General features: G+C 42.6%; 1 protein-coding gene across 6 annotated transcripts in view; it reads right to left on the reverse strand.

Annotated features, from left to right (window-relative positions):
• Positions 1–191: 191 nt before the first annotated feature.
• Positions 192–24,904, reverse strand: part of rapgef2a (Rap guanine nucleotide exchange factor 2a) — a 30,503-nt gene continuing 5,790 nt past the window's right edge. The window contains exons 2-30 of one of the 6 annotated variants that reach the window (XM_046842902.1): positions 18,262–18,332; positions 18,104–18,160; positions 15,258–15,341; positions 15,038–15,113; positions 14,703–14,870; positions 14,211–14,228; positions 12,724–12,846; positions 12,141–12,318; positions 11,871–12,007; positions 11,259–11,417; positions 11,010–11,162; positions 10,644–10,808; positions 10,376–10,483; positions 10,079–10,282; positions 9,891–9,999; positions 9,546–9,789; positions 9,109–9,269; positions 8,864–8,878; positions 6,567–6,807; positions 6,056–6,439; positions 5,753–5,964; positions 5,538–5,661; positions 5,057–5,080; positions 4,343–4,557; positions 4,100–4,216; positions 2,718–2,852; positions 2,352–2,505; positions 1,504–2,066; positions 192–1,405 (exon numbers count right to left, since the gene is read on the reverse strand). In XM_046842902.1, coding sequence (XP_046698858.1) covers positions 1,380–1,405; positions 1,504–2,066; positions 2,352–2,505; positions 2,718–2,852; positions 4,100–4,216; positions 4,343–4,557; positions 5,057–5,080; positions 5,538–5,661; positions 5,753–5,964; positions 6,056–6,439; positions 6,567–6,807; positions 8,864–8,878; positions 9,109–9,269; positions 9,546–9,789; positions 9,891–9,999; positions 10,079–10,282; positions 10,376–10,483; positions 10,644–10,808; positions 11,010–11,162; positions 11,259–11,417; positions 11,871–12,007; positions 12,141–12,318; positions 12,724–12,846; positions 14,211–14,228; positions 14,703–14,870; positions 15,038–15,113; positions 15,258–15,341; positions 18,104–18,160; positions 18,262–18,332 — 4,425 coding nt within the window. In that variant the 3' untranslated portion in view covers positions 192–1,379. Of the gene's footprint in view, positions 1,406–1,503; positions 2,067–2,351; positions 2,509–2,717; positions 2,853–4,099; positions 4,217–4,342; positions 4,558–5,056; positions 5,081–5,537; positions 5,662–5,752; positions 5,965–6,055; positions 6,440–6,566; positions 6,808–8,863; positions 8,879–9,108; positions 9,270–9,545; positions 9,790–9,890; positions 10,000–10,078; positions 10,283–10,375; positions 10,484–10,643; positions 10,809–11,009; positions 11,163–11,258; positions 11,418–11,870; positions 12,008–12,140; positions 12,319–12,723; positions 12,847–14,210; positions 14,229–14,702; positions 14,871–15,037; positions 15,114–15,257; positions 15,342–18,103; positions 18,161–18,261; positions 18,333–24,904 lie in introns of all 6 variants that reach the window. The other 5 variants (XM_046842901.1, XM_046842905.1, XM_046842903.1 and 2 more) reach the window with 5 other exon arrangements.

Genomic DNA, 24,904 nt, shown 5'->3' on the forward strand with positions numbered 1-24,904 from the left:
GAAATACTGACCTCTAGTGGTTAACTGGGGTTTATGCAACAGAGACAACATCCGGATAGAAGAAAAGCTTATGATTCTCTCTCTCACACACACACACACACACACCCACACACCCACACACCCACACACCTCCCCTAATGTTTCCCCACATTTACCACACTCCGGGGACAACAAGAGATCGGAAGGAGACGTTGTTGCTACAGTATTTTATTTTTGGTCATTCGAATTCGTCGTAGCCGAACGTCACCTCAAACAGCATATAGCTCTCTGCAGTTTTTTAAACAAAATATAACCGATATTTACATTATTTTTTTTGTATTAAAAATACAAAATGTGATACAGACTTTTACCAGCTGTCTTTTTAAAAGACATAGAAATACATGTGGTATGAAAAGGTTCAGGCAGGGACAAACGAAGATCTTGAAGTCTTAGATGTATTCTTACATCTCTTATCTTATACATACATTCTTACATACATACTTACATATATATGACCTATGATTGAAAAAGGTAGCTACATAATAACTTTCATAACAGTTAATAACAATGCAAACTTTTTTCTTTTTTTTTCTCCCCCAACTTTCTCCATCTGTGCAACAGTTTGTGCCTAATGCCATTCAACTGGCAAAGAGAGGAATGAAAATTTGATTCATTAATTAAAACATGATTGAAATGAATTAAAACATAAAAATGCCTGAAAATGCATTAAAAAAATCAGTGTGAGAAATCAGATTGAAATCACAAGACGTGAACATGAACGATTGAATACTGACAGCAACACAGTTGTTTCTGAGGTCGATGACGGGCAGCTTTTCTCACTCACACACACACACACACACACACACACACACACACACACACACACACACACACACACACACACACACGCCATCACGCTCTATTTCAAGTATCCTTGCATGCCACACACACACACACACACACACACACACACACACACACACACACACACACACACACACACACACACACACACACACACACATAAAGCGTAGGCTTTAGACATCAATTGAAGTAACACTGTTTCCATAAAATAAAAAATATCAGCATCTGTTTGTGAAACTCAGTCCGTCTTCCTTCATTTTCTTCCCTTCAAAGTGCCAAAAAACATCTTTCTTGTGGTTCTCACAGTGATTTCAAACCAAGAGCAAATTAAAAATAAGAATGAATGTCAAACGATGTGGTAGTTTCTGAGTCTCTTCACCACTAAGTCCACTCTCACTCACTCAACTTGGGATTTGAGTGACAGCTGTGGGAACCAATCAGAGGACAGCAGGAGCAGAGAGTTGAGACGATTTGGTTTTTCAGAAGCTTTGAATACAGTTCCTAGCGAGCGAATGAGGCGAGGCTGTGTGCTGATCTCATACTGCTGAAATCTGCTCATTTTCTGCAAACAGAAAGTAACAGAACATTACATAACATTATATACATGAAAATGTAAATAAAATGTATATATAAATATTTATATATAATCAAAATCCTCACCATCGCATGTTGGTCTGCGTGGCGTAGGACAGTGAGTGTATCCGTGCATGCGGGTATGTGGGCGTGGCTGTGGGGGCGGTTCTAAGTCCAATGACCTCTTAATGAGGCGGGACCTCTGCAAAGCTGCGTTGTAGTCTGGCGGGCGTCGCCCGGGTGTCTGACTGTGGACGGGATTATGGCCGAGCTCCTCGACCTCGGACAGTGGAAGAGCGGTGTATCCAGGTGGAGTGGGTGGAGGCTCTCGGAAACGGCTCTCTCTTCGACTTGTGACGGGCTTTGGCACCACCGGCACCTCGTCCTTTCCCCCTCGGCGCTTGATCGTGCCCGTGTCGCCTTCCGATTCGTCTGCCCAGTAGCCCAGGGGTGTGGCAGACTGGCTCCGCCCCATCCCTGGCCCCTCTGATAGAGTCTCCCAGCTGCGGCTGTCATAGTAACCGATGCGCTGAGGGATGCTCTGGATGTTGTCGTGGGAACCACTCGAGCAGGAGGTCCAGCTGCCCCGCCCACTGTCAACAGCATCCAATGAGGCGCGATCGCACTGGTCCTGAGTCAGCGAATAAGATCTGACCGAGAAAATGAATACAATACATTTTTCTATATTACTAATAAACTATTGTACCACAGTGTGAAATCTGATTGGTCAGAAAGTGTTCTATAATGGCTGCTGTGACAATAGTTACAGCTTTAAATTTAAAATAGATTTGATTAAATATCTTTTTTATAAGTTGTCTCTTGCATAGTGTCTATTATACAGTATAAAACTTTTTTATATATATATATATATATAATAATAAAACTTTCACAATGACGTTGCATTTGATAGTTCCAGCGTTTTCCGAGTTGCTTACCCGAGACTGATCTGGTCTGGTTCCGCTCGGTGTGTGTTAGGAGTCTGTGTGAATGTGCGAGGTTGAGGGGGGGCATGAACGTGGGTGTGAGTGTTCTCCTCTGCTATGATCAGGTCGGATGATGAGGAACTCAGGAGACTAAGCTGATCGGGGCCTGCTGAACAAACAGGGTTTCTCTGATTTACAAATGGTTGTTAAAAGTTCAGACAATAAAACAAGCAAAAAAACAAAAAAAAAAACCAAAAAACATTTGTGGGCCTGGGATCCCCCACTTTATAAAATCCAATGGTCACTATTACGATTGTGTGTATATGAATCCAGACTGTATGAGAGTTAATGAACTTTTACATAGCAGAAAGTTCGTACCTTTTCTGGACGAGCTGCCAGGTAAAGTAGGCGGGGATGAGCGGTGAGAAGGTGGTTTTGTTTGGATGTTTTCCTGTTGTCTTTTGTGCCTATCCGGGCATTCTTCTGAATGGTGAGACACAGGCGAATGTGCACCTACACACAGTGTGGAAACAGCTTTGTACTCAGATATGATCAAAATGGTTAAATGTCGATATATATATATATATATATATATATATATATATATATATATATATATATATATATATATATATATATATATATATATATATATACACACACACAGTAAAACTCCGTTGTACGAGCAACCTATAGTACGAGTAAATGGAGATACGAGTGACCCCTTTCGCAAAATTTTACCCTGTTTCACGAGCAAATTTTGAATGCACGAGCAAACCCATGCTGCCGGTTCCCCGTTTTCGGCCGAGGGAAGCATCAGTCATTTAGTTGAGGACGTATCACTCGGTTGCTCTCGTTGTTCAGTGCAGCTTTTTTTAGTTTTATATTTTTATTTCACTAGATATCTTGAAAAATGTCCCCCAAGAAAATCAGTGATGGTGCTATGAAAACGAAAGTAAATAGAATTACCATGGAAACCGAGGAGGTTATAAGCGTGGTGCGCGTCTGTCAGGGATCCCCCTGCCACACCCCCCCTCGGTAGCTGTCGCGCTGCCTTGCTCTGCCGTTCCCGGCATTAATGAGAGACAGGTGTCTCTCGTTGCCGAATCCCCATAAAAGCTCTCGTTCCCATCTCACTCTTGTCGGACCTACTATATGGCTAAGGACACCGACCGTGTACGTAACTGCCAGCACGCCCCACTGGTTCCGAGGATTACGTTTGTTTGTGGATTACCTTTGTTCGTGAATTACTCTTTGTTCCGTGGATACTTTCCTTGTCTCGGATTATACTCGTGTGGTGATCTTTCGTGACAGCGGTTCGTAACTCTCTCTCTCTGACTCTGTGTTGTGTTCTGGATGTTTAATAAACATGACTGAGTTACTTCCGCTTTTGGCTCGTAGTCCGTGCCCTGACAGCGTCTCACACTCGCAAACAACCACTATCACATGGGTAAGTGTTAAATTATGTTTACATTAGGGTAATTTGCGGTGTATTTGTTGGTTAAAATAGGCTACAAATACTTTTTATGTGCAGAAATAAGCGATTGAATGAGATCTCGGAACGGATTAAATCTCTTTTACATTCATTCTAATGGGGAATATTAGTTCGAACGTACAAGGAAATGGACCTACGAGCAATTTTCCAGAACGAATTATGCTCGTACAATAGGGTTTTACTGTATATATATATGTGTGTGTGTGTGTGTGTGTGTGTGTGTGTGTGTGTGTGTGTGTGGCGCGCGCGTTGGGGGGACTTTTACCATAGGGTGCCGTTTCTTTGGCAGGTGGCTTCTTCCGAGGTATATTTTTTGGCGTAGGGCTTCTTGGCATTGCTGGAGATGCATCAACTCTCCTTTTCTCTGCGCCTGTTTTATGCGCTAAGGAGCACACAAACACTGAGATCAGTTCTCCCACACACAACATATTTAATCTAAAAGTAGCTCAGACTTCAGCACCACATCCAAATTGTCACGTTTGGAATGCTGAGTGTCTCAGGGACTCACTGGAGTTGCTGGCAGGCTCCCACTGCAGAGACAGGGCGTGTAAGGTGTCCTCGTCGCTCTCGTGTGTGCGCATGTCCAAGTACTGCCGCACTCGTCTGCTCATCAACTCCGTCTCGTACAGTTTCTTTGCGCTGAGGAAGGAGCTCCGTCTGCCTCTTCTTCGGTGACTCACCGTCCCCTCGGACAACGAGGAGCTGCTCACCTGACTCAGAGATCTACACACACACACACACACACACACACACGACACAACTCATCAGTAAAAACATCAGTGAAACTGAACTGGTTATTTATAAGGGAATTAAATAATAGGCTGAAGAAAAAAAAAACATGTGAAAAGTGTTCAGACATGCTCACACCATCTACAACCTGCTACAGCTCGTGCAGAGAAAAGTGAGGAGAAGAGAGGAGTCGACAAAAGAGGAGAGGAGAAGAGAAGAATGGAGAGAAGAAAAGAAGAGAAGAGTGTAAAAAAAGGAGAAAAGGAGAGAGAGTGAAAAGGGGGAAGAACGAGAGGAGAGTGTAAAAGAGGAGAAAAGGAGAGATGGGGAGAACGAAGAGAAGAGAAGAGAAGAGAAGAGAACTGGTTCTTTGTACCAGGTTAATCTCAGTCTAGATGAGCGGAGTTAATCACAGCACTACAGCGACGTTAATAGACATTAGGAGTCAGACAGCAGGCATCGAAAAAACGGCTGAGCGACAGTTCCCACTTACCCAAGACTCCTCCATTTTTTCTTCCTGAAACACAGCCGTGAAGACACCAAAGAGGAGGACAGAGAGAAAGAGACATAAAAAGGGGGAGAGAGACAAGAGAGACAGACAGGTGCTTATACAGTAAAGCCCACAGAACAGAGGCCACAGACCACAGGAAGAGCCCACTTCAGCACAGGAAGCACAAACACGGCTGACGGGAATGTGACCAAAACAGTTATTACACTCCTTATGGGGTCCGTTCAAGGAATTTCATTATGGCTGAAAAACTGAATGAAAGTAGAGTGCTGCACAGGGACACGTCTATCGTATAATCGTACAAATACTTTGTGTTTCTGTAGAACAAGAAGTGTTTTTCCACCCATTTTGTTCCATTACACACTTCGTCTCGTTTCTCATGCAGCATTCTACTAGAAAGTGTGTGTATCTGTGCTTCTTGCAAACATTTGTGTGTGTGTGTGTGTGTTTGTGTGTGTGTATATACCTTGTCCTGAAGAGCTGCGCTGGATCCATGGTGACGGACGCCAACCGAACCACATGTCTGATCTCACGAGCGATCATTCTCAGTTTCTCAAAATTGACCAATCCGTCCACTTTAGAGTCGTTCCCTGTATCATGGAGAAACATGCACACACTGTAACCAGACAGACCCAAATTCTGCATCCTAAGGTGGTCACCTTAGAGGTTTGGGAATCTTACCCTCGTGTAGAAACGTGAGGTCTTTCTTTATGACGGGGAAAAGAGGAATGATTGGTGGTTGGAGATTGTGCTTGTTTAGAAGATTGCGGTATTTGGCCATGTTGCGTGACGGGTCGAAGACTTCCTGCAGCTCGGCCAACAACTTTTCGTATTTAGCCGGAAGTCGCTCCCACGTCCCACGCAGACGCGACACAGGGGCAAGATTCAGCCCGCTAAAAGACAGAAGAGAGATGAGAGAGACGCGTTTATACCACATCATATATCTAGGGGTCTTTGGTTAGCTGTTAGCCCCTGTGAACTCACCTGATAATAGCGAACATGGAGTTGAAGTTTTTGCAATCGCGACAATGCAGGGCGACTTTGATGAAGTGCTTGATTATCTTCATCCTTTTGGTCTGGTTGGGTTCCCGTACAATCTCCGTGGTGACCCAGAAGGTCTCCTGATTGACGAGGTTCTCGAAGTTGCGGAGGTTGCCCGGCAGTTCACGCGGACGCAGTTTGAAGAGGTCATCGATGTAATCGGTGGGCTCGATGCTGGCAAAGAGCACGTAGTTGCGTGCCGAGAGCTGATTGGCTATCTCGGTGGAGCTCAGAGATAACAGACAAACCTGAGATTCACGTTGCAGTTCTTGGGCCTCGACATCTGAGCACAGCGTCTCGGTCTCCATATTGCTCTTGAGGTAGTACCTACATGGCAAAAAGACAACAAAAAACCATAAAACCAGCACCATTACTTAATAGTTTTACATGAACAGAACATTTTCCTTAAAGAAAGAAACACTGGACTGGTTTGAGTAAATTTGTGAAAGCGCACCTCGCGCAGAGCTGAATCCTGTCGGCCAGTTTATTGAGCTGATCAGGAAGTCTCCTCTGTTTGGTGACGCCCTCCGGTGTAACCGAAACCTCGCACAGTGAATACGCTTCAGGGCCGCCGGTCAGGCCGAACTCCCGGATCGCCAGGTTGGCCGCCTCTCTCGCCGTCGTGTCCCTGTTTATCAGCAGGTAGCGACTTTGTTGATCTGCTTTGAACACTCGCAGCACCTGGTCTTGTAATTCTGAAAAAGGAAGACGAACGGAAAAACAAGCGAAACTTAACAGAACTAGCAAAAATAAATAAATAAACAAGCAAGTATCCTGGTTCAGCCATCATGCAACAAATAAGCTTTCACTTTGTTCTTTTTCTTGTTTGTTTCAGTATGGCACTGAGGTATAAACCATAATCCCTGGTAATCCAAACAGAACACTGCTGCTTATTCTATAAAGCGAAATGTCTGATAAATATTTACGTCCTAAGTTATGCAGCTGTTCCAAAAGTGAGCCAATGGGGAAAAGAAAAAACAAAACAAACAAAAAAAAATTCACTAGACTACATGCATCCACTGCAAGTCAGTAGATGTTATTACCTACACATTAATGATTCACAATATTGAATTTGGATTATTAAACTGCAAAACAATTTAAAATGCTGTAATTTTCGTTCATTATTAAAAAAAAAAAAAAAAAAAAAAAAAAAAAAAGAACCAGATGAAAGTATAATGAAAGATAAATGCTGCTAAGTATTTGAGCCAGCCTGAAATCATGGAGTTGAACAAAATGAAAGCTTATGAGTTTTAAGAGCAAATGCCATTATGCTAATCACATGCACATGATCCGATGGAACTAATTTCACTGTAATTCGCCAAAAAAAAAAAAAAGTTTGAATTAAACCTCAAATTACTGGAGACTAAACAAATCGAGATACAGGATTAAAGACAGCTGGAGAAACAAGCACTGAATGGAGTCAGCTACTACAGACAAAAAGAAGGACTGGAAAACATTCATGTTCCTGCAGAACGGTTAGAAATGCAAAACTAGAAGTAAAGAGACTGAAGAGAGATTCAAGGAGCTAGAATGGGTACGTATAAAAGCGTTCTAGACAAAGGTAGAGAGATAAAAAGTTGCATTCATAATACAGATAAATCATAACATATAGAAAAAGACGATCCATATCTAGAAAGATCAGCATGACATATATGATTAAATCAATCTGTTCGAGGAACTACAGTTAAACTACGAGAGTCAAGAAGAATTGATTGGAAAGGAAAGCAAATCTAAGGAGAGGTACACTATATGGATAAAAGAATTGGGACACCTGACTCTTCCAATCACCTGTAGTTCTTCTTTCTTCCCTTTCCTGTGGTAGCAAGAAATTCTTTTGTCACTTGAACTAGGAGACTAAAACCTGTTTCAACAGGACAATACTGCTGTACACAAAGCCATCTCCATGAAGATATGCTTTACATGGGCTGAAGAGGAAGATCTTGAATGGCCTGCAACCAATATCAACCCTATTGTACACCTTTGGAATAAATTGGAAGACTCATTGCACCCCAGGTCTCCTCACCTCACCAACATCAGCACAAGAGGTCGACCGATTCATCGGTTTTGCAGATTAATCGGCACAATAGTAGACTGTTAAAAATCCAAAATCCATGCCGATAGTTTTTCCAGGTCGCGTTATACAGTACGAGAGCGGCCTCTAGAGGTCAAATCACTGATGCTGTTTATTTGAAAAGTGTATTTTTCTTTTTTTGTTTTGTTTTTTGGATGTAACTGTTTTTATTTATGTGCAGTGTTACTTTTTGTTTCATATTGAATGCATGTCTTATTTTCCTCAATATTTATTAATATAATTATTACATTTAGTAAATTTTCATAATTTAGTTCTGTTTTTATTTGTGTAACAAAGTTCGAAACAATCGTTGTTTTTTTTATTTAAACGAGTATCCGTTTTTAAATCCAAATCAGTTATCCGCAAGTACGATCCAACGCAGCTATAGGTAAAATCCGTCGACCTCTAATCGGTACCTGACTTCACCAAATGCCTTGTGGCTAAGCTCAAATCTCCATGAGCACACTCCTAAATCTAGTGCAAAATCTTCCCAGAAGAGTTGAGGTTATTTTGAACCACAAATGGGAAATAAAAGTAGAATTGGACGTTCAAAAAGCACATAGAATCGAATGGTCAGGTGTCCACAAACTTTTGCTAATACAGTGCATCTAAAAAGGCGGCTAGAACCATAAGATTCTGGAGACTCTGGAGAAACCCCCAGGCAGTGCATGAGTACTCACGAGTGAATCCAGGTGCTGTGAGCGAGAAGAGGGTTGTGGAAAAGTTAGAACGTAAAACTGACATATAACAGCAAGCCTTTTGAAACCCACATACCACCCAACCACCCACTGCAATACAGTCAGTAGTGCAAAGAAAAGTGAAGCAGGAAGGGAAGCAGCATTAGCTGCCTTCTGCAGCTCACAGCCTTGTCCAAACTGCAACTGTGTCTAGCGCTCTGTGCATCAAGAAAGGGGTTGGCGTTTACCAGGTGGCTGCATGCTGTAGTCAATGATGCGCTGTTGGCCCTGCGCCAAGTCAGGGTTGCTGGAAGACAAGCTTCCGGTGATTGTCGTGGTGGGCGGAGCCTGCTTAGTCTGTCTCAGGCCCACAATGCTGTCATCCTGAGTCTGCCCTATTCCGAGGTCACTGTCAAAACACGGTATGGATTTTTATATATTTGTAGTGCCAGAAAGTTTTACAAATTGAAAATGAAATTAGTTAGTTGTTCGAAAACAACTCAGAATTTGTGGAAATAAAGTCGGAATTGCGATTAGCAATAAGACAAACATTGTTTTTTTTTTATGTGGCAGAAAAAGGGCTTCCATGGGTTACTAATTGTTGGATACTGTAGTTTTAAAGCTACAAAAAAACTACAAAACATGTTTAATGTTGACCACACTGGCTGCTGCTGTGTGAACCTACCTGTATGGTTTTTGAGGTAAAATACTAATGCGTGTTTTGTCCAAAATCTTCATCAGTTTGTTGCGGCCTCCCATGGTGTGCGCTTTAGCCTTCTTGCCGACCTTCTCCTGATACATAACCCCAGTATCGGCCCCAAGATCAGGAACAGAGTAGCGGGAGCTTTTCTTCCCGTCGCCGATCTTAGGAAGGTGAGGAACCCCGTTTTTCCGTTCCTCTGCGATTCGAGCTACTAACTCCTTAAAGACTGAGAAAGACATAAGAAATGTGTAAAGATCTCCACAAAATCTCATAGAAGGAATTCCTAAATCACCTGTGTCCATATGTGCGGAAGGTGAATAAGCTCACCAAGAAGGTTGGTTTTGACACTCATGGACAGCTGTAGGTTATTCTTGAGGATCTCGATTGCTTTGGACAGGTGGACGTTCTCAAACGTCTGACCGTTCACTTCAAGTATCTAAATAATTAGTAACTAGTTAGTCAGGAAGCATTTTAAGCGTGCCATTCTTGTACTGTCCGTGCCAAATTCATCTTACCTGGTCCCCATGCTTAAGCCCCGCCTCCTCTGCCTTGCTGCCCTGGTCCACAGTGTCAATGAAGAGGTGTGTTCCTCTCTCAGCTCCACCAATCAGAGTGAAGGGGAGGGGCAGCTCACGAGAGGACCTCGCGATGGTAACCACACGGGACTTGGCTTTGGCAGCGCATGCGATGTTGAGCAATCGCAACTGACCGCTCATTTTCTGATTCGAAAAATAAACAAATGTGAAATTAAATAAATCTAAATGTATACAGTGTATAGTATTAAATTAAATAGCATTCGCTCGTTTACATACTTCTCTTTCCAGTTTGTTTTGGAATTCCTCCAGGAAGTTTGTCATTTCTGGTTTTCCCTCGAAGTCACCAAAGTGATTATTTACCCAAAGTAGCACGACCCGTGTCACCTGAGAGACAGGAGGAGTACGGGGGTCAGGATGTAGTGCAGTGTGTGTGTGTGTGTGTGTGTGTGTGTGTGTGTGTGTGTGTGTGTGTGTGTGTGTGTGTGTGTGTACTTTACACAATTACACTCCGCACTATTAAAATGAAAACTCCAGTCCAACATACCTTGTCACGCAAACTGGGGTCATTAAACCAATCCAAAAGTCTTTGGCCAACAAAAAGAGGACTAGAAAGGAAAGTCCGGTAGGTCAACAAGAAGTCTTCAATGTACGTTGGGTCCACTACGGAGTGATCCTCCACTAAATGCTGGATCAGACGCTCTGGGGTTCCCTGGAAGAAAAGGTTTTTCAAACACATTAATCCAGGAACGCACATGACAATCCATACATCAACAAACCTCCAAGTCTCTCCAAACTCATAACAACACACTTGGAAGAGGCCCACTCTGGATTCCTTTCATAAAAATAATATAAATCAAATAACATTTTTGGACTGGGGGAAAAAAAACAAACAAAAAAAAAAAAACCTCACCTTAACCACAATGTGTCCCTTGCGTGTTCCTGTGCGGTCAAGTTCTCTGTGTTCTTTCACCATTACAATCTCTCCCTCCTCCTCCACTCGCTGCGTGTTGAGTTCCACCTGATTCAGGATGCAGCAGTATTCTTGCTGCGCGATACACACAAACTACACAACCACACAACCATGAGTCAAAACAGCAAAATTAATAGATTATAAAAACCCTTACTGAAAAAAAATCCACTAAAGAAACCACACACACACCTGACAGTCGTCCACTTTGGTCTTCATGACGCCGATCATCAGCTCTTTCTCCATGGAAGGAGAGACCCCAAAACTTCCGCCCATTCCTACAGTCTCACACTGGCCATCCGGATACATCACCTCCACGGCTCCGTTTAGGATTACTGACCATGAGTCCAGCTACGTCACACAAACACACACATACACAATGCTTATTGCTTCTTTATTTGACACCAGAGATCAGACATACATCTCAGTAGCAGGGTGACCAAGGAAACCATGAAAAGTTTAGCACAGTATTCTATATTTTTTCTTATATCTCACACAACTGATTATAATCTTTTTGTTTTTCACTGATTACCTGCTAAAAGGCACTAAAAACATTTAAGCTCCTCCCATACCGATATTCCAGGCTCATCATCATTATATGCAAAGTCCAAACAAAAAAAAAAAATATGCAAAAACAAACAAAATAATTCTCCTCAAAATAATAATAATAATAATAATAATAATAATAATAGACATTATTGTGTTCGATAAATAGAGCTGTGAATGCTATAATTAAAGGCTGCTGGATTTTTGGCGCCACAACACAACGTGTTATCGTGTTAACTGTGATGCGGAAGGACCCACCTCCTCTCCATGGTTCAGTACGATAGTTCCAGCTCGTTCCACTACAGCAAACACCATGACGGCACAGAGCGCTCGCCGCACAGACACGCTGAGGCTGGAAAAAGCAGGGAGCTGCTGCACGAACTCCAGTAACTGCTCTGTAGACAGTGAGTTTTTAAAAAAAAATTTAAGAAAAAAAAAATGCAGGTATAAATGAAGGTGTTTTCAATACAGTATCAGAATACAAGAGGGTTGAAAGGCTTATGGTGTGTGTGTGTGTGTGTGTGTTACCAATATCATCGTCTGTACGGTCCACGGGGTCTTTTTCCAAACAGTCTCTCACGATGTCTCGACTCATCAGGGGGTCGGAGGATCTCCCCACTTCTTCGTCATCGTCATCATCCTCCGAATCCACCGCGGTCTCGGGAAGTCCGCTGAGATCCACATCGCCGCAATCGCTCTCGGTAGCCTGGGAGAGAAAAACGGCATGTACGTTTTAGTGACTGTATTTGGGGGTTACACTTTCGAAGTTCGCATGTCAGTTGTGTTGCTTGTTTAAAATCTGAAGTTTCTTATTGTTATCACTTTTTAGAGCCACATCCATTCATCTTTTACCATTCCGTCTAATTTTGTGTCAATCTGTCACTTCATTAATTATACCTGAGCGGGTAATTAAAAAGAAAACGCTACAAAATCCTCCCTATTCGGAGAAAAAGCCTCAGGTCCTGTAGCTCGTCTCGGCATCTTCATTTGATTAAGTTGCCGTTCCCAGCTGGATACAAGTGCGAACACGATTATGCTTGTGAGATTACAAAAAAGTGTGTGTGTGTGTGTGTGTGTGTGTGTGTGTGTGTGTGGGTGTATATTTGTATACCTGGTAAATATCTGATAGGCTGCTGCTGCCTGAGTCACTAGCAATGCTGGATCTAGACTGACTGGAGGACATGTGGAGGTGGAGTCCGTCTGAGAGGTGGAGCTTCGTGAAATCCGCAGGAAGCTGGAAGAGAACCAGAAGAGGTTATTATACAGATTTGGGAGCGTGTGCGCATTGTGTGCGAGAGAAAAAGAGAGCGCTGTCTTTTGCCATCTAGTCCGTGATGGATCAAAGGATTACGCTCGCTAAAGCCTCCTTTCACTGAGAGCACAATTACATCCAGGAGCCCAAGAAAGAACACACACCATACATACACCAATTCTGCATTAGTGGTTAGCACAAACAAATCAGCTGTCCTGACTAATGATTAGTGCTCTGAAACAGACTGCCTAATGTGCACGTGCGAGTGTGTTTATCGGTAATCAGTATATATCCACAGGCTTAATGGAAGACAGGCTGCTGATTGGTTTGCACACATGACCTCCTACATCAACTGGTCCACATGCACAGACGCACAACTCTAATGGTGTAAAATCATATTTTACACATTTGTATCGGTGTAGTTTTTCCCCCTCACACTTTCCGTCATGGCTCATTAAATGACTGTCTGGAGGAGCAGGTGTAGACGTGTTACATATAAACTATAACACATATGTATTTCATCTTAAAGGAAAACAGGAAAAGAAAAAAGGAAACTAACGTGCCAGTCGAGCCGGGAAAAAAAAGTGTGCGTCTAAATATACTCACGGCCTTCCTGTGTGCTGCTCCGAATCCATAGCAGTGCGAACGAGCTAACTTCCTCATAGAAACGAGCATGGACCGCCCGACCATCCTGTTTAACCCCCTCTACAACATCCTGACTCAATCTCATCTACTTTCTCTTCAGTTAAATCCTGGCCTTGTTCCCTTTTCCTTTCAACTGCTTCCTCTACTGCACTCACACCCAGCAACATCAGGATGGCTTTTTTTTTTTTTGGAAACTCCCAGAAAAATCTCCACAGCAACAGAAATTTGAATGGATACAGAGAGAAGGAACTTATATGGTGCTGCAAAGACCACCTCCTCCTCCCCCCCTTCCCTTTCTCTCCCTCTCTCTCTCTCTCACACACACACACATTAGTAAGAGTGGTAATTGTTTGCACTAAAGGGGGTGGGATTTAGGGATGACGGACCCCCAGTACAACACCGGTCATCAGCGCTGACCCCAATGTGATGGACAACAGCTTTAATTCAAGCTGCTCGCCAAAAGAAAAGAAAAAAACACCCCCCGGCGTAAATTGTAATGAGTGCCATTGACAGAGGAGAGAAAGCAGAATGCAGAAAGAGGAAGCAGGCTTGAGAAAATGAAGCTAAAAAAAAGAGGGAACATGCACCACAGCACTGCAGACGGTGGAGTTTCGGTTCTTGTGAAGGCAGCTTATTCTCAAAGGGAGAGCAAAACGGTATGCAGCTACGGCGGGATACGAGATTGCAGAAAGAAATATTACCTGGGATTTGGAAGACTCCTGGTGATGAGGAAAAAAACCAAAACAAAAGAAACCCGATTAGTAAAAAAAAAAAAAAAAAAAACCAACAACCGTATCTACTGAAAAGAAATGGACAGAAACCATAAGAGAAGGACGAGACGGGAATGTTTCTCGAAAGAACGATATCATGATAAGTTTACTTCGTCGCGGATCCTCGGCGGTGATTAGTTCTCTAGGGCAGCACTGTGGTGTGTGTTATTCTTGGTGTATATCTGTAATCCTCAATTTAGCACAACTTGTGTAAGAGGAATGAATTTGTCCCGTGAATTTGAGCCGTAACTGTCCTCAAACTCGCTGACAATAAACATGATCACCACCCAGCTCTATTACATAACTTAAAGATTCACATAAAGAGACACAACGAACGGAGGGAAAAGTGGCTACACGATCAATCGGATTGAAATAACAACTGCTGATGATGTCCCGAGTAGAAGTGTGTATTTTGGTACCGACCGTGTGATGGCCGGGGGGAAGAGGAGGCTTGCTAGCTGGATAATGCTCCACCGTGTCGATGATGGTCTGCCTCTCGCCGCGCTGGTTGATTTTCCGAAACCTTCTCCTGGACTGTCGATGAGACGCTTGCCTCTGAAAATACTCCTCGCTGTCTTCCACATAGTCCACCTGACAGCCACAGAGAAAATCAGTTAGTTGTGGTGGAGAAGGGGAAAAAAAAAAGGTCTCGCTTTGTGCACAGCAACACGTCAGCTCACATCCTCTTCAGTGTAATTACACATCCTCTTTAGCTCATTCACACACACACACACACACACACACACACACACACACACCACTATCATCTCAGAGGCCTCCAGGACGATACACTCGCAGCCTCGCCGCAAACTCCCTGCAGAACGTTTCCCAAAACTGAGAGAGAGAGAGAGAGAGAGAGAGAGAGAGAGAGAGAGAGAGAGAGAGGAGAGAGGGAGAGAGGGAAACAATTATAGGTTATACAGAAAAAAGCACACACATTTAGAAAACAAAGAAGCACCACCGCAATGACGCACACACCTGCTGCGTGGAAGGAACATCGATTCCTTAATGAAAACCGAGCCAGACAGCAAGATGTACCAGCAGCTTCCGATGTCGTCCGGGCTAAAACACAAAGAAAAGAGAAATGGATTACACTTTGCTATTTTTTAGACTCCTTACGCTCCTATCAGGCCACACTGCTGCTGAATTTCATTTTCAATAGCAGTTTCAGAAGGTGCAAAAAGATTTCAACAGTCGAATGTGTTTTTCTATAGCAACAGCTAATTCCCAGGGATGAGGAATTAGCTGTTGCTGAGATGAGGTACCAGTAACCAGTGTTGCTGAGATGAGGTACCAGTGACCAGTGTATCTGCCTCTTCGGCCCGGCCTACCTCTGCATGGTGTTCTGTTCGATTGGAGGCCACTCTGCGCAGCTGGAGATGGTTTCACATCTACAGCCTGGGTATCCATAAAGTTACAGAGTAACACAGGAGCTTTGAGGATGGATTTGGACTCTAGTTAACAGTCTGCTACACTGATTCAGGACTACAAGTTGCATTTGATCACCATCACTGCACACCTCAACATCGTTTAGCTGTAAAAATAGACATTTGGTGCCACCTAGATGATGATGGGTTCCCTCTTGAGTCTGGTTCCTCTCAAGGTTTCTTCCTTATGAACTCTCAGGGAGTTTTTCTTTGCCACTTATTCGTTCTTTCTCCTTAACAATGCCCACTGATAAATATGTATAAAAATTAATCAAAGGGATCGTTTCCCGGGACGTGTCATGCCGTAGACGATCGACTCCGCACCAATCCACCATGCTATGGATAATATTATATATATATATATATATATATATATATATATATATATATATTAGGGATGCACCGCAATAAAAATTCTTGGCCGAAACCGAAAACGGAGGAAAGCAAGGCCGAAAACCGAAAAAACCGAAACACCGAAAGAAATTATGGCAATTATTATTACCATTGAATTTATGTCTATGATTGTGTACTAAACTTACTAAAATCAAGGCATTTCAATTGCATAAAATTATATTAAAGTTTCAAAGAATTAATCAATTACAAATTATTAAAATATTTATTTATGGCACATTGCAGCAATGCACAGGATAAAATAAATAAAAATTCTAACTTAAATGTTTAACTTAAATGCACTCGTGTACATTAAATAATAATGTACAGGCCCTCTGGCCTGCTGAAAGGTTGTACAATTAAATATGTTCTTTCATAAAAACAAAGTGCATTCAAAACAAGTGCAACTGCTTAAAGATACAATACAACAATATCACTGGGAAACTTCCTGCCTTTTCAAAAACGTCCGCCACAGACGGAGTGCGCATGCTCGGAGGGGTTTTGCTTTTCTGTGCGCTTGCGTTCCTCTCATACTCAGCATAGCGATCGGGATGTTTGGATTTCAGATAAATTAAACCCGACGTGAAGAAAGTCTTTGCAGACGTAATTTCGGCATTACATGTTTTGCAAATCGCTATCCGTGGGTCTTTCTCAGAAATACTGAAATACGTCCACACCACAGACATGTTGTTTTAGACATGCACGTGCAGGCAGCGGTTTCTGTTTCCGTCATCACAACAAACTGTTTCGGCCGTGTTTTTTCGGTGATCAAAGTCTTTCGGCCGAAAACCGAAAATGAACTTTTGGGTCAATTTTCGCTGGCCGAATATTCGGTGCATCCCTAATATATATATATATATATATAATAGCAACCTCCACCCTCCAGCCCAACAAATGTCATGAGTTTTATTAAACTATCAGCCAAAAGGCCACTGTGGAATGAATGGACACCATGAATGGACACCAAACTGCTCTGAGCATCAAAGTGAAAGCTCAGGATGACAGAGTTCTGCTTTTTAGCTCCGACTATGAAACTACAGTGTTTCAGAGTCACAAGAAAAGCAAAGACATTCAGGCGGCCAAAGGTCCCTTATGTAAAACATGATCCACAAATAGGGGAAAAAAAATAAAAATAAATTATATATATATATATATATATATATATATAAAGATGATGAGAGCATTTGATGTATTTTTAATGTTTATTTTATTGATGGAGATTTTAAATACCATAATATCCAGACTATTAAGCGCACCCAAATATAAGCTGAATTGTACAAAGATTTTTATTTTGAACATAAATAAGCCGCACCTGTCTATAAGTCTACATTGAAACTAATGAACTGTACACAAGCTTTAATGAAAGACAGTGTCTGTTACATGACTTGTATCTAAACAGTAGCCTACCAAGAAAGTCATTGTTCACTGACTTCCTCCTTCCTTTCACAACAATTTTTCTCGAGAGTTTTTCTTTTGGCATCGTCCTGCGTTTAAAAATCACCATCGGTGAAGCTTTTCTCCCGATGCCGTGCAGCTCAGAACACAGGTGAAGTGAGTTTTTTCATGCCCGGTTGTTTTCAGCGTGATGAATGATTCTCATTTCCTGTAGACAGTCCGAGTGAGCGGCAGGTCAAACATCAGAGGAACATCATCCATATTTATGATGTGGTGCGGCCCGGTTCAGTGGGAGCGCATCTGATTTAATATAAAGAGTTTCATTGGTTCACCTGAACCCGTTCGGCAATTTCATTGGTCTAATGTTATGGGGTTCAGTTTTTTGGCTTGAAGTTTGTGAAACCGGGAAAAACCCAGGAAAAATCCATAAATTAGCCGCTTAATTGTTTAAGCCGCGGGGTTCAAAACGTAGGAAAAAAGTAGCGGCTTATAGTCCGGAAAATGCGGTATATTATAATAATTTTCATTGTTGCCAAATGTAATCGTCATTATAATGCAGCAATAAGTACTGCAGTGTGTGTGAGTGTGGGGGTGTATTGGGAATATACTCACTAGTATAAAACCTCGTTGGCTTCATGATGCTCGTAGCGAACTGTTTCACACATTAACCTAAAAAAAAAAAAAAAAATTTCATTAATAAATAAGATATACAATTCACATAAATAAATGGCCACCAAAACATTGTTGAAGTATTTGTTGTGTGCCTGTACCTGAGCTGGTGCTCTCTCAGGCTGGACAGTGCTTCCATCCCATGTAGGTAAGAGTAGACGATCTGAAGGTCCTGCATAAAAACATAGGCATGTTAGCACGTGAAACAATAACATACAAAAACACACCTGAGCACACGAGTACAGGATCCGCTTCTGTTAATCATTAGTACTAAATGAACTTCATTAAAAAAAAAAAATTATAAATTGTAAACGCCCTGCAGTTACATCCAACAACCAGCAAGGGGCAGCAACCCTATTATAATTGCCACTTTGGTGCAGACAGTCTCTCTTTTTCTTTTCCAAGCTGCATGCAAACTCACGAGTCGCGTGCGCGCGCGCACACACACACACTCACACACACACTCACACACACACTCACACACACACTCACACACACTCACACACACTCACACACACACTCACACACACACTCACACACACACACTCACACACACACACACTCACACACACACACACACACACTCACACACACACACTCACACACACACACTCACACACACACACTCACTCGCACCCATCCCATGACGCAATGCACTTCAGATCAATGTTTAACAAGAACGGCATGTTTGCAGATTCCACAATACCCGTCCTGTCATTCTTTCTCTCGCTTTCTCCGTTCCTTCCATCGGCGTGAAATGGAGAACTTGAGACTTGAGATTTCGGTTCTTAGTTTTAACCATGGGAAATACTGAGTTATGCCTTCAGTGCCACCTGAGAAGCAGTAGCCGTCAGCAGATTTGATACGAAACGGAAACTAAAGACTGGAGTGGAAACTCGTGTCATTCTGGAGATTCCACAAGCTCTTTCCTACTGGGGCCTATGTACGCTTTTAAACTCCTCCAAAAAATTACAAGCGAATAGTCATGCAGATTAATACATTAGAAGTCCATGCATGTATTTATTTTATTTGTTTTGACTAAATGATACCGTTTTTTCCACCACTGCGCGCACATCAATACGCGTCACAACGGCCAAACGAATCTTTCAAAATACGCTAAGGGTGATAGCTCAGAGGAGGATTGGGATTGGTGGAAATTGTTGCTTCGGGGATGTTTATTCTCAGAACATGGCATTTCCGCCCTTGTTCGGTCCCCCCACAGAATTCCTACATTCCTACGGGGAAGTGTCAGCAAGAGGCAGGAGTCTAGAGGCATCAGGGTGGAGGAAGGAAGAAGAAGAGAGAGAAAAAAAAAAAAAAAAAAAAAAAAAAAAGCAACCATCGGTTACCAAACGTGACTCATGTCAGACAGGATGGTCGGAGTGCTTCAGAAAAGTGTTGCTCTCCTGGGATTTTCTCTCGCACCCGAGTTTAAACAAAATGGTGCGCAAAACAAAAAACAATCACGGTGCGTCAGCAGAGACAGAGACGCCACAATTCTTCCTGGCCGATCGGAATGAGGGGTGTTGGAATAGAGAGCTCCGGCACATGGTATAGCAGAACCAGACGTCATCTAAAGTAACAGGAAGTCTTTACACACAAACGTTGTGTTTTCTTGTGATTAACAGGACAATTCGTAATCAGTTGGTGGGCTCATGGTAAGAAACGGAGAAAACGCAACGTTCTCTGATAAGGAATTGCTCTGTACCAAACTGTCCCATCCGGTTATCTCGTTATCAGTTTCGCACATTTACACTCATACAATTACATTTCATTGCTCATCGTTCGACCCGAGCTGCAGCACCGATCACCATGTGATCCTGCTTTGGGTTTTATATACACAACACAAAAGAATTATCTTCAAGTCACTGATTACAGGGATGTGAAAATATCTGGGTTGGGCTCAAAGCTTTAGAGTGACTGCTTGGAACGAAAAATCTGGGACTTGCAGAGGAATTACGGGTCAACGTGAAGCGATTTGTTCCCAAGCCAGAACCAGCATTCAGCGTTTTTTTTGCATTGGCACAGTCAGAGATAAAGTACAGGCTGATGACGACAGAGTTTGGGTTAAGAGAGAGAGAGAGAGAGAGAGAGAGAGAGAGAGAGAGAGAGAGAGAGAGAGAGCGCGAGGAAAGAACAAGTGTAAACATTATTTACGCTCCCAGATTACAAAAAACGATGTTTGTGCACACAAACCACAAACAAGTCCAACAAGACGCAGTATATATCCAGCACATCTTTGAGTGGTGTAAAAGCGGCATTACGGAGATTTTTTAGCAACAACTTGGTTGGTTTTTTTTGTTGCCTGTACACTGCACATGTATCACCTGAAAACATGCACAAATACGACAAACACAAGAAAGTCCTTTGAATAAAAGCAGTCAGACAAATCGATACGCTGGATCAGTCAAGAGAGGGAGTCTCAAGAGAAAAAAAGAATCTGAAAAGTGTGTGCGTGTGTGTGCGTGCAAAGCTGAGTCATTGATGATTGCACCAAGCCAAAGAACACACAGCATTTGTACGTGTACATACTCAGCTTTCTCCACCAGTACAAACGGGGCTGTGCGCGCACACACACACACACACACACACACACACACACACACACACACACACACACACACACACACACACACACACCGTTCATCTCAAAGGAAGCCCGAGTCACACATCACTAAACATGACCACATCATCAGGTCATTCATTCACAGCACGGTGGTTGAGAAAAAAAAACCCCTCGGTTGCATGAGTGTGTTTAACAACAGAAACACCAAATAACAAATACTACCAGTAAGAAAACAGAGTCAAAGGATATTTTTGCAGGGAATCTGTATGTAAACGTGTTCTAGGCTAATCATTCAGGATCTTCTGAATTCACACACACTGGGTTAGAAACCTGGGCACGGTTCAGACATATACATTCACACCTAAGGGTGTTTGACACGAGTCAATCAGTTTCCATGTTTCTCAGAAGCAGGCTGATAGGAAAGAGAAAAGAAAAAAAAAACAACAACCCACCTGGAGAACATGTGAAACTCACATGGAACTACCAGATGTACCAGGAACTACCAAGTGCTGTGACCAAGAACTCAGCCAGTTCTCACCAAATAACAGAAAACCATCTATCACCCGAGTCAACTGGTTACAGATTAGCAGAAAGATGAATGATGGAATCTTCTCTTGAACAAACCAAATACATGTAACGCACGTTTGTATAAGGAAGAAAAAAAACAGGCTTGGATGAGTATTGGAAGCGTAAAGGCAGCGTAGCCAGGTTTTAGGAACTACCTTGGCATTTCTCAGCAACAAACTCCATGGACTCTGGATAAAACCACCTTCAGCACATGTACACGAATGTAAAGTTTTAAAGTTACGTAAATGCTGGCGACACGTCCATTGTTGCACAATGGTCATTTCCTCTTTCGTGAATCCTGTGCGCCGCTTCATCTCGGGGTTTTATAAAGTAAAAAAAGCCTAAACGTGGCAGGGTGAGATAGCGAGAAGGTGTGCATAACGCTTGGTGAGTTTGCAGGCCAAAGCAAGAACCAGAAAAAGGTGCGCCAACTAGAACTAGCCGCTTAGACAAGAAACTAGGTGTGCTACAACGCTGGCTGGTTTTTAACGTTGGCATTTATGAGGCTTCATGCGGACGGGGTGTAGTGATATAAAGCCTGGCTTTGATGAATAGCGTGAAGTGCCGAAGAGGTCAAGCTTTGTAGACAGTTACAAATGGTCAGTACCAGCTGGGTGCGTGAGGACAGAGGACTTTAAGCACGACTTTCAGCGAACAAGAATAACCCATCAAAACAATGGAGGTTAAAGGTCGTCATGTCAGCATAACACGTTTGTGTTGCTCGAACCACCGTTTGAAGAGCGGATATTGGAGGCACCAGGGTATCTTAAGCGTTTCGAGTGGAACACGCCTGAGCTTTGTTTGAATGAACGCAGCAGCTGTCCATGAAGACCCACCGTAGTCAACTCTGACCCGGCATTACACACATTCCAGGGAGTCTATTAAAGAGAATTCCACATTCCAGCCGAGGGACAGGCGATCGGTCAAACCTGAGACACAGCCTGTACTTTAGCAAGCGGTTCAGTGAAAACAAAATTCCATTAACCTGTTAAAGAGAAACCAAAGCTTTGGGAAACCCAAGTTAAATTCCTAACCTGGCCATCATCACGCTGGAATTTTAGACTAAAGGCTTTGAATCTGATGCTCTCAAAAATTCAAACCTTCACCAGTAGTGTGTGTGTGTGTGTGTGTGTGTGTGTGTGTGTGTGTGTGTGTGTGTGTGTGAGATCATGTCTAGGACCAGTTTACAAAAGTCGGTATGACAAGAACTTATATATATCGAGCGAAGAGCACAAAGATGATTGTGTTAACATTAGACCGACTTAAATTGTTCACCGAGCGTAACACCAATAAATCCAAATGAGACTTTCCCATAAACTCCTCCAGGCGGAAGTAAGAAATGCAAGTTTCCTTCTTTTAAACTAAACGTGGTGCCGACACATCATTTTCAAAGAAGGACAGATGAACTGAAATGAGGAACAAACTCGTTCGTCTTTTACCTTAATTTACGATTAGTACATTACAATGTCAAATGTATTGGGACCCGGCTTTTCAGCCACGTGTGCTTCTTCGCCAAACCGTTACCTGCAAGTTGGAGGCACATGAACATGAACGCTTTTGGATGTGGTAGCATGACATTTTCCTCATCACTTAAACTAGAAGACGCAAAAACCTGTTTGAGTCGGCTTCATGATGGAGTGGAAGATCTTGCCTGCTTTAGAGCTTTGCCCTCATCTCCACTGAACACCTTTGGGATGAACTGGAATGCTGAGTGCACCTGCACTTTACTAACACCCCTGTGGCTTGATGAATCTCACGCAAATCTGGTGGAACATCTTCTCAGAAGAGCGGAGGTTAAAAGAACTGCAAATACGTAATGGCGTGCAAAAATCACAAACACCATACGCTATGCTCAGATGAACACAAACATTTGTTCAGTGTCAAAATTTCGACCACTAATTTTTTTTTTTATTAATTGGGCCGAGTTTCACCTCAGCATGACTCAGATCAGCATCGTGGCTGGTTTCCACCGCAGTACACTTTATTCCTCCATCAGCGCACGCTAAATAAAGATAGTCTGGAGGTTAGAGGCAGCTACTGCAGCATGATTATAGCACCGCAAGTGTGTTAATGCAAACATCAGCACTGACACATCGCTTCGAAAAAGCAAGAGAGCGCAAGAGAGAGAGGAAGAGAAAGACAATGTCAGGCTCGGAGAATCTATACCCATACACATCAAATCTGTTCCTGATACTATTCGTGTAAACATAAATGAAAGATTAATGTTCATGGACACACACACACACACACACACACACACACACACACAGTTTCATAATAAATGAAAGTAAAATCTGTCGTTCTGGGGAAAGAGAAGAGATACAGCAGCTGGCTGAACAGGTGGAGAACGTGGGGAAATAACCCTCGACTCCATGTTACACTCATGACATTACATGGATACTTTTAATAGAATAAAGAATATTATAGAACAAATGAATTCTGAATATATTACTCGATTTTTTTTTTGAGTTGAGAGCTGCTATAGAGCAAATAACAAACTACTTTCAATAAGATCATTGAGTAGCTTCGAGTAGATCATTCACACCACAGCTATTAAATGTAATCACTGAAAACATTTATTTATTCAGGATGATGGACAAATAAATTCACCCTTTGGCTCAACAGGAAAAACCTTGTGGTTTGGTTAAAAACGAACTCGTTTAACTCGAAAAGTATGGCAGGCGCACAAATTCCTGGGGAGAGAGCGTCTCTGCGTAACTGGAATGTTTGTCCTTTTCTGGTAACGTCTCCGGTGCGCCGCGTAAACCGTGATCCGATTTACGACGCATCGAAAGAGGACGCAGACTCGATGCGGCGGGAAAAGCTACGTCTTTCCGCTTTCTTTCTAGCAATCAAAAGCGTTAAAAGTTTCAAGTGTTAATATGCTTTTTGTTTGTAATTCGCAGAAAACGTTCCATACTGAAAAGCAACACCTCTGATGCTTTTTTTCTCCTCCAAAAGCTTTTCATTTTTAAGCAATTTTGCAAAATGTTATTCATTTTCCCTTCAACTCCCAACATTTTCCCTTCAACTCCCAACATTTTCCCTTCAACTCCCAACATTTTCCCTTCAACTCCCAACATTTTCCCTTCAACTCCCAACATTTTCCCTTCAACACCCTTTTCACGTAACTCATCCAGGATCCTAGAAACGTTTTCCAGTACTGCAAGAACGATATTTCAATCGTATCAGCCGACCTCTAGAACGGCAGAATTTCCTAAAACTATATTCTGGAGAGTAAATATTCCTGCTCACTGCACAACACTGCACGAGAAGGGTGTGGAAAATCAGTGAATCATATACGCCGGGATTCCTACACCTGTTTCCACTTGCTGAAGCCATAAAATCTGCCCCGATGGCGAGTGTTGCGTGATCTGAATGCGAGACTGGAGGCGCGCTCCCTTTTGACGCATAGCCCGAGAATCTTTTTGTGCAGGAACCAAAACACACACAAAAGAGGCCGAATACAAAGGAATCGTTTGAGAGGTGTGTGTACGCTATGGTCCTTCAAAGAGGACGCCGTCAAAAAGAAAAGCGGGTTAAAAAAAAAAGGGGGGAAGACTCGTGCCCTGAGGTATCAAATGCAAATAAATGTAATGTGGTAAAAGCTG

Source organism: Silurus meridionalis, chromosome 28 (assembly GCF_014805685.1).
Source record: "Silurus meridionalis isolate SWU-2019-XX chromosome 28, ASM1480568v1, whole genome shotgun sequence".
Lineage (NCBI taxonomy): Eukaryota > Metazoa > Chordata > Actinopteri > Siluriformes > Siluridae > Silurus > Silurus meridionalis.